This window comes from Monodelphis domestica, chromosome 4 (assembly GCF_027887165.1).
Source record: "Monodelphis domestica isolate mMonDom1 chromosome 4, mMonDom1.pri, whole genome shotgun sequence".
Lineage (NCBI taxonomy): Eukaryota > Metazoa > Chordata > Mammalia > Didelphimorphia > Didelphidae > Monodelphis > Monodelphis domestica.
In genome coordinates, this window is record NC_077230.1 from 432409165 (window position 1) to 432418123 (window position 8959).

The 8959-nt window shown below is 54.0% G+C and overlaps 1 protein-coding gene across 2 annotated transcripts; it reads right to left on the minus strand.

Annotated features, from left to right (window-relative positions):
- Nucleotides 1-1017: 1017 nt before the first annotated feature.
- Nucleotides 1018-7814, minus strand: LOC103099141 (zinc finger protein 883-like). Of its 2 annotated transcripts, XM_007492387.3 has the most exons (3): nucleotides 5831-7813; nucleotides 4735-4890; nucleotides 1018-3715 (listed from the first exon to the last, which is right to left on the minus strand). In XM_007492387.3, the coding sequence occupies exons 1-3, from the start codon at nucleotides 6207-6209 to the stop codon at nucleotides 2037-2039; spliced, it is 2214 nt and encodes a 737-aa protein (XP_007492449.1). In that variant the 5' UTR covers nucleotides 6210-7813; the 3' UTR covers nucleotides 1018-2036. The 2 variants fall into 2 exon arrangements, with proteins under 2 accessions (XP_007492449.1, XP_016278151.1); XM_016422665.2 differs by lacking the exon at nucleotides 4735-4890 and having other exon boundaries at nucleotides 5831-7814.
- Between the last annotated feature and the right edge of the window lie 1145 nt (nucleotides 7815-8959).

Genomic DNA, 8959 nt, shown 5'->3' on the forward strand with positions numbered 1-8959 from the left:
TGCCAAATGGCTCACCATCGAGATGGCCTCAATTCCCTTCCTGGAAGTTGGGTGGTTCTGAATGGCCTCACCTGCCTTGTCGTGGCCGCGCTTGTGCAGAGCCTACTTCCTGTCCTCACTCCAACTTCCTGTCCTCACTCCATCCTCAACTTGCAGTCCTGAGTTTTCTTGGATCTGAGGCCGCCTCCTTCCGGGGAGGCCCATCTGCCTGCGCCAGCACTCCTCAGTGCTGCCCCCTGAGCACTGCAAATTCCCCAAGGTTCCTGTAGCTGAAGATGAGCAGCTAAGTAGCTTGCCCCCTACTAACCCTGGATACACCCCTCCCCCACCACATGGGTCTCATGTGCTAGCTTAGGGCTGAAAAGTCTTTTTAGACTAGCAGCTCTGTGGATGCACAGCAAGCGGGAATTCCTGGGTCCCTTCCAATGATTACCCCCACTTACTCCCACCCCCGTTAAACTCCCAAGTCAATTTTAAACTGACCCAGGTGGGGCTTCCAAACTCCTGGCTGTGAGAGTGGAGAGAAAGCTTTTGCCTTTTCTTTTAGCTAAAGCCTTCCAGCCATCCTCCATTTGTTAAACTAGCTAAGAGGGACAACATGTCTACCAGTAGTATTTAAAATCATGCTGCCAATGAGGAAACCGCTTTCCCTAAATTTGCAAAAGCTTGCGTTTCCAGAGAATTTTCAAAATGGAGGATGGCTGAAAGGCTTTAGCTAAAAGAAAAGGGGGCAGCATTGAGGAGTGCTGGCGCAGGCAGGTGGGCATGGGCAGGATGCGCTGTATCTGTTTCAGCCAAGAGCCCCAGGCTTAGTCCTGCAAGCAAAAGCAAAGCAGATGGGTAGAGATGCCACTGCGAAAACTTTGAAGAGAGTTCCCTGGAGGGGGAGGGCAAAAAACCCATAGCAGGGGAGAAACACGTTTTTTCTTCACTTAGAGAGAGGAGTGAGAGTCCTAAACTCGACTTTGAGTTGCCAAAAAATGTAAGATTTAAATTAGTTATCAATAACTCTAAGCATTATATTTTAAAAGTTTATTAATAATCACTTTTAAGTAGAAAGAAAATAAAACCTAATTATCTAACACCACCTAGCAGCCCTTGGGTATTTGCAATCTCTTTTCATTGAAAAAGCCACTCATGCTAACCTTTAGACATATACTTCCATCTTCCTAACTTGTCCCAGCCAGCCATGCCACTTTTAATAGATCTTATGGTTCCATGGCCCAGCCTAGGTAACAGTTTGGTTCATGAACCCTGGTTCTCCCACTCCCTCAGCCCCAGACTCCTTTGTCTCAATGTCTTTCATCTGTAGCATCCTGATTTTGATAATACTGGTTACTTCCTTCCTTGAAGATCATTGTCTGCTTACTATTCACAGGATTAGCCAAAATCTCCCTTTGCTGCCTCAGTGACCTTTAGACAAAGTGGGGTTCTGAAAAGACAATATTCTTGATTTCCTCATTACCAAGTTTTTCTGCTGATTTTTTCACAGTTTTCTTTGTGACAATTTCTTTCTTTTCCTGTTTTTTACTGTTATTCTTTTCCCTCAGTGGGCACATTTCCCAAAGTTCTGAGGTGAAGGGAAGCTGGGCTTTGGTAGAACTCCTTATTTCTATCTTCTATAACTTTGATTTGAAGACATTCCCAGCAGCCTGAGTTCATTTATGGTGAGGCAGGCTAGACTGAATTCTGAGCAGAGTTTTTCTACCATCACAGATTTCATAAGGTTTCTATCCAGGATGTTTGGTGATGTTGATAAAACAAGCCTTTTCCCATATTTGATGTGCTCAGAAGGCTTGCCACCAGGTGGAAATCTTGGAAATCATGACATTCTCTGATTCTGAATAAGAGATGACCTCCAAATGAAGGATATTCAGTAATGGCTCAGATCTAACTGAAGGCTTTTCCCTAATTACTAAGCATTCAACTCACTGGTGTGATTTCTTTTATGTTAATAAGAGTTGAAATCTGACTGAAGGATGCCTCACATTTCTTACATGCTTAACGTTTCTCTCCTATATGGATTACATGATATTTCATAACAAATGATCTCCAGACAGAGACTTTCCCATTGCTTCCATGGTTTTAGCTTGTTTCCAGTAATGAATTCTCTGATGCTGATTAAGGGCTGATTTGTGGATGAAGGCCTTGCCACATTCCTTACATTCATAAGGTATTTCTCCAGTGTGAATTCTCTGATGTTCAATAAGAACTGTGTTCCTAGAGAAACCCTTCCCACATTCTTTACATTTGTAAGGTTTCTCTCCAGTATGAGTAATCTGATGATGAATCAGGGCTGAGCTCTGCCTGAAGGCTTTGCCACATTCTTTACATTCATAAGGTTTCTCACCAGTGTGGATTCTTTGATGGTGAATAAGACCTGAGTGCCCACTGAAGACTGCTCCACATTCCTTACATTCAAAAGGTTTCTCTCCTGTATGAATCCTATAATGTTGAATAAGAGATGATCTCTGTTTGAAAGTCTTCCCACATTCATTACATCCATAAGGTTTTTCTCCAGTATGAATTCTCTGATGTTGAATAAGTGATGAATTCTGGCTAAATGCCTTCCCACAATCCTTACACTCATAAGGTTTCTCAACAGTGTGAGTTCTCTGATGTTCAATGAGGTATGAGCGCCAACTAAAGGCTGCCCCACACTCCTTACACTCATATGGTTTCTTTCCACTGTGAATTCTTTCATGTTTAATAATATCTGATCTCTGGCTGAAGGCTTTCCCACATTCCTGACATTCATAAGGTTTCTCTCCAGTGTGAATTCTCTGGTGTCGAATCAGATGCGAGTTTTGCCTGAAATCCTTCCCACATTCCTTACATTTGTATGGTTTCTCTCCAGTGTGAATTCTCTGGTGTTTTGTAAGGCTTGAGCTCTGACTGAAGGCCTTCCCACATTCCTTACATTCATATGGTTTTTCCCCAGTGTGAGTTCTTTGATGCTCCAAGAGGTATGCACGCCAAATGAAGGCTATCCCACATTCCTTACACTTGTAAGGTTTCTTCCCACTATGAATTTGGTCACTTCGAGTAACATCTCTATTGTGGCTGAGAGCCTCTCCAAATTCTCTATACTTGCAGGTGTTTTGACAAGGATGAGTTTTCTGGTGTTTATTGAGACCTGAGCTCCCCCTAAAGGCCTTTCCACAATGACTACACTTATGTTTTTCTCCATCTTGAGTTATCTCATGATTTAGAATGTCCAAGTGCTTGTTGAAAGCCTTCCCATACTCTTTGTATTTATAAGATTTCTTTTCACCAGGAGGTCTATGATTTTTAATAAGAGGGGAGCTCATGTCAGAATTCTGTCTATCTTCCGCCAAATCATAGAGTTCATTTCTGTGGTGCTGATTTTGGGGGAGATTCCCAGGGACGTTATAGCCCCTCAATTCTGGGGGCTTGGGCATGTTCTGACTAAAGATTTTCCCCCAATCAGTATGTTCCTGACCTCCCTGCTCTGTGGGTCTTGTGAGGACTGATAACTGGCCAGGACCTTTTTGCTGTGAAAGGTCTTTCCTTGGAGTCTCCCCACTGATTGCCATTTGCTTCCATAACATGACCTCTTGGGTAGGACTTTCCCCAAATGTGAGTTTCCAGGGAACAACATCCTTTCTGAGGCTTTCCACAAATGTCACTGGTGATCCTTTTCCTTCTTGTTTTTGAGGTGACTCCTCATGGATCTCAAGTCTAGAATCCCAGGCTGAAAGAAATAGAAAATAACTTGAATCTAAGTAGAATATGACCTCAGAAGGCAAGTTCAAGCCTTGGCAGAATCCAGACTTTTGCTGGTCTATGGAAAATATGGAAGGCCTTTCTGCCCAGCAGAGCCTTGAGAGGCCAAGCAGAGCCAGAGTCCTTCTAGGGGCTCTTTTCATTCCGAGAGGGACAGAGTGAGCTGTGGCTGTGGCTGGTCAGAGGAAGGCTGGCCCAGCAGGAAAAGGGAGACCGAGCAGCACCCCCCAAGGGAGGATGGAAATACGTTGTATGAAGGCAGCCAGGCCAGGGCCTACACAGAAGGAAGAGATGACCCTCGGCTACCGTTGGTCATTCGTGGGTTCTAAGGGCCCACATGGAGCCCCAAAAGGGGCAGTCCCTCCCTTCTGAAAGCTTCCATTGTGTGTGGAAAAGCTCCAGAAAGATACAGTCAGTGACTGGAGCATCTGGATGGGCCTTGGATAGTAGGGGGCCAGGAACCAAGCTCAGCAGGAATCAGGGCTGCTAAGAGGTCCAGAGAAGGAGGAGGACATCCCAGGCAGGGGGAACAGCTTGTACAAAGGCACAGCAATGTAATGCTGGGGGAGGAATGGCAGGTAGGCTGAAACCAGGCTGTGGAAGGCCTTGAATGCCAAACAAGGAGTACAGAGTACCTCAGACCTGGGAGAGGAGGGACCCTGCAGCCTGGCCAGAATTTAGAGAATTTTTAACACTCTTTTCTGCTGCCTCAGCATCAATCCCAAATTCTAAGGCAGAGGAGTGGTAAGGGCTGGGCCATGGGGGTGAAGTGACTTGCCCAGGGTCACTCAGCCAGGAAGGGCTGAGGCTAAATCTGAACCTAGGACCTCTGACCTCCACAGAGCCACCTGTCTGCTGAAGATCCTTTTACCAATAAGGAAACAAAAGATGCAGGCCCAGGCTGTGCTCAGAGGCAGATGCCAAGTTATCCTGTGTGCCCTGAGAACGAGTGACACCCCCTCCCCACCCAGCCCTTCAGAGGCGTACCTGAGGGCCTGGCCAGACTGGGGACCCCGGGGGCTCCTGGACACCCGGCTGAAGCGTCTCCTTCCCAGAGTGGGGGCCTTGGGGCCGCGGAGGTCAGCGGCAGCACTTCCCCTTGCTCTAGCCGGGAGATCAGGCCCGGCTTGTCCTCCATGAGCCCTGCCCAGGGAGGAAAGGACAGAGCTCTGTCGGGGGGCAGAGGCCGGGGCGCCCTGTGGGCAGGAGGAGCCAGGATGCCCAAGTCGGGTCCTGGCTCTGGGCCCCGCCAGGGGCACAAGCAGGCATTATAGCCCGAGTTTCCTCCCGGCACCAATAAGCCATGGGCGCAGCCCCCCGGACAGCCCCTACGTGCTCCCAGGGTTAGACCGAGAGGCTTCCTGGGGCTGCGGGGGCACGGCAGGTCTGGCGGCTGGCACGGGCACACTAGTGGGGAGGGCAGCTGTTAGCAGGCAGTGGGTCTGGGCAGAGCTTGGGGGGAGGCCCCGGGACCCCCAATCACCGCTCTGCTGAGCCACCAAGGATAGAGCCTGTCTATCCCCCTCCCCCCACCTCTCTGGCTCTTTAAGGTGTTTCTCAGGGGCTCAGGGAGAGCGCCAGGCCCAGACACAGGAGGTTCTGGGTTCAAATCTGGCCTCCAACACTTCCTGGCTTTGTGCCTTCTGCCTGGGAGCCAGAAAAGCACCTGGAAGAGAAGAGCCCTCTGGGGGCTGCCTCTGGGGAGCTCCGGAACAGAGCCAGTTCCTTCCGGAAAATGCGGTCGTGGGTGGCACAGGCCCTGCTTCTGGGCAGCGCCCAGAGGACCCCTTCAGAGTAGGGCAGGGCCCCGGCCAGGGCGGTGCAGGAGAGCAGGGAGGGGGCTCCGGGGGCTCCTTGGAACAAAAGTAACAGAAAAGGCAGAAGCCAGGAAGGGCGGAGCCTTCACTCAGGCTAGGCTGGCGGAGCCGGGAGGTCCTGGGAAATGGGGGGAGGGGGAGGCAGAGGCCCCCAGGAGGAGGTCGGCACCAGGAACTCCACCGCCAAGACCCTGGCCTGGCCCGGAGGGGCTCCAGACACCGCGGAACAGGACAGAGCTAAGAAGCAGCCCGACTCCGGGCCTCACCCAGGGACACGAGGTTCCGGTAGTTCTCCAGCATCACCTCCTTGTAGAGCTGCCACTGCGCCGGGCTCAGGCGCCCCCATTCCTCCTCGGTGAAGTCCACGACCACGTCCCGGAAGGACACGGCGGCCTGCAACGGGAAGTGTGGGAAGGGGGGCACCCCAACCCCCCTGGGAGAGTGGGGGGGCGGGGACAGAAGCCCCGCCCCACGCTGGAGGGGCGGAGGGAGGGGAGAGGCTGGAGGCTGTCCTTCTTGGTTCCCGGGGGGCCACCCGCAGACCGCTGACTGGGGACCCTCGGAGGAGGGCCGACTCGCCTGGGCCAGGGCCCCGCCCTCCTCCTGTGGGGGTCCCTCCTGGGGAAGAACGAGGTTCCCAGACATGAAGCCTGGGGCGAGAGGGGACAAGCGCACTTAGATCAGTCACGGCAGGCCCAACCCGAGGGCCAATTACAGCAACGAACACGCCCTTTGGGGGGTTCAGAATCCGGGGAAGCTTCAAGTCTGTGGGGTTTCCTGGGAAACTGAGGCCCCTGCAGAGGCTGGGCTCACTGGAGGGCAGAGCCCGCCTGTCCGGCTGCTGCTGTCCCTCCCCTCCCCCACCCCACCCCCGCAGCCCCCAGTGTGGTGGGGCACCGAGAAGCTGCTCTGACTCAAAGCAGGCCAGCCGCTAACCTCCCACTGAAGCTAAAAGCTCTCTGGATGGAGAGCCAGGCCTAGAGATGGGAGGTCCTGGGTTCGAATCTGGCTCAGACCCTTCCGGGCTGTGTGACCCTGGGCAAGTCACTTCACTCCATGGCCTAGCCCTTCCTGCTCTTAGTACTGCCTCCAAGACAGAAGGGGAGGGGTTAAACAAAAGCTCTCCAGGTAGTAGTCGTCTCTCGGTAACAGGGAATAAGGATTGTCTTTGTGCACTTGTGCATGAAGGGGATTTAAGTGGAAAAGCCGATGCACAGAGACAGTCCCACTCTCTCGGCTTTGGAAACCTGGGTCCAGTGGCACGAAAAGTCTTTACACCTGGAGACTTCCTCAGCTGCATTGGGTGGCCGTGTTGTCCTTTGTGCTCCAACACGCCCTGAGCACTCCACAGTGCTTTGCTGCGTCGCCCTCTCAGCCGTTGAACCTTCTTGTTGGTTTCTTCCGTCTGTTCGGCTGAAGCAGTCTTCAAATGCTGGGTGAGCAAAGCCCTGGTTCACCAGAGGTCAATGACCCGATGGCTACCCTCACAAGGTTTGGCCGGCCTGTCGAAGCCGTTGCCCGGGGTGTGGCCGCTGCCGCATGCTAGCAGCTCCTGGGAGCCACCAGGGAGAGCTGGGTGTCAGTAGCAAACTCAGTAGCAAGCCCACGTGGCAGTGCCACAGGTGGGGCCTGGCCCCGCCCAGACGGCTGGGCTCCAGGCTGTCCATCAGGCGGCCCCTCCCCCCCACACAGGTGCACCCTGCGGGGAGGCTCACAGCCCCGCCCCCCCCTTTCCGAAGGTCCCAGTTGGGGGCGGAGGAGGAGCCTTTTTCTCTCCCAAAGGCTTCGGCTGATTAATAAGTAATGATGAATCAAGGCGCTGCCTCCAGGCGGGGGCGCCGCTCAGCCGCGTAGCCCGACGGAAGGAGGTGCCGGAGAGGACCAGGGCCTGGCGGGAGGGGCGGGTCAGGGAAGCCCAGGCCGCTCGCCCTGGTTCCGAGTTCAGGCCGTGGAAGAGGAGGAGGGCGAGAGCGCCCCCCCCCCCCCCCCCCGGGGCACAGGCACGGGAAAGGCCCCGAGGTGGAGGGGACAGCTGGGCGCGTCCTAGGGCGCAGGGGCGTCTGGGGGGGGCCCTGCTGTGGGGTGGACCTGGACCCCCTGTGCTGCCCAAGGGCGGACAGGCGAGCGCGATGGCCCGAAGTCATGCGCGGTGGCAGCAGCCCCCGGCCACTCACCTCCCCAGGCTCCCGCTGCTTCTCCCCTGGGTGGAGCTCCCGTACCACCGAGAGAGGAGACATCCGGCACTGCGCCTGCGTGGCTCCAGCACCGCCACCCTCCCTCGCCTCGAGAGAGACTTCTGGGAGTTGTAGTCCAGGAACATCGCACGCATGCGCTGTGGGCCAGGCTCCGGAGTAGGTTAGATGAGGGTGAGAGACGGAAGCAGCCAGAGCAGGGACCGGCCGGCCGATCCTGTGTCGTCCTCGCCGGAGGCCAGGAGGGCCTGAGTACTAATCCTGCCTCTGACACTGCTGAGTTCTGGGGCCTGGGCAGGCCACCTTCCCTGCTCCCCCCCCATGGTTTCCCTGTCTGTAAAATGGGTCTTAACAGCCCCTCCCCCCAAGACTGCCCTACTCAGCCCCGCCTCATATACAGTAGGCACTCCATAGATGCTGAATCCCTAATTAACCCTCTCTTATTACACACGGAGAGGAAGCGCGGCAGAAGTCTTAAAGAGGGGGCAGTGAAGGGTTTAAGGGGCACAGAGCAGAGCCTGAAGACAGGAGGTCCTGGGTTCCAATTTGGCCTCAAAACGCGTCTTAGCTGTGTGACGAGTCACTCCCCCTCCCCCCCAACCTAGCCCTGGACACCTAGAACCGTGAGCGCTGTTTGCTAAGCGCTTTGTGTTCTTAGAAAAGGGGCTCAGTTCTCAGTACACTCCAGAGAGCCTGGCTGTGAAGACTTCTCCCCACTGCTGTAAGGTTGGCTTCTATGCCTAAGCGAGGGTGGATGTTGGTCTGAGGAGAGGCGGGACTAAGCCTCGCCCCGCCCCGCCCCATCTTCCCGTCTGTCCTATTGACTCTTCCTGCTTCCTCTGGTGAGATAGTTGACCCCAAATTTGGGGCCTCTTTCTCCTGTGCCCTGTGCTGTGTCAGCTGGTGCCTCCATGGCTCAGGGGATGGAGAGCTAGGCTTAGAGGCAGGAAGTCCTGGGTTCAAATTTGGCCTCAGACACTTCCTGGCTGTGTGACCCTGGGCCAGTCACTTAACCCCCATTGCCTGGCCCTAGAGCCAAAACAGAGCATCGACTAAGGCAGAAGGTAGGGTTTAAAAAGAACATCATCTCTCCCCAAACACTGCTTCATCCCATGTTCTGCTGCCCCAGGATTTGCCTTGATGAGTTGTTGTTCTGGGGTCATTTGGAGGGGGTCGGTGGGTTCTGAGAGATTCTCGCTTTGC

Excerpts from the sequence above, each read along its gene's own strand:
- LOC103099141 (XM_007492387.3), bottom strand. The coding sequence starts at position 6,209 with ATGTCTGGGAACCTCGTTCTTCCCCAGGAGGGACCCCCACAGGAGGAG. Across the intron at positions 4,891-5,830 it reads CCGGAACCTCGTGTCCCTGG|GGCTCATGGAGGACAAGCCG; the intron begins GTGAGGCCCGGA and ends CTCCCTGGGCAG. Across the intron at positions 3,716-4,734 it reads CAGTCTGGCCAGGCCCTCAG|CCTGGGATTCTAGACTTGAG; the intron begins GTACGCCTCTGA and ends TATTTCTTTCAG.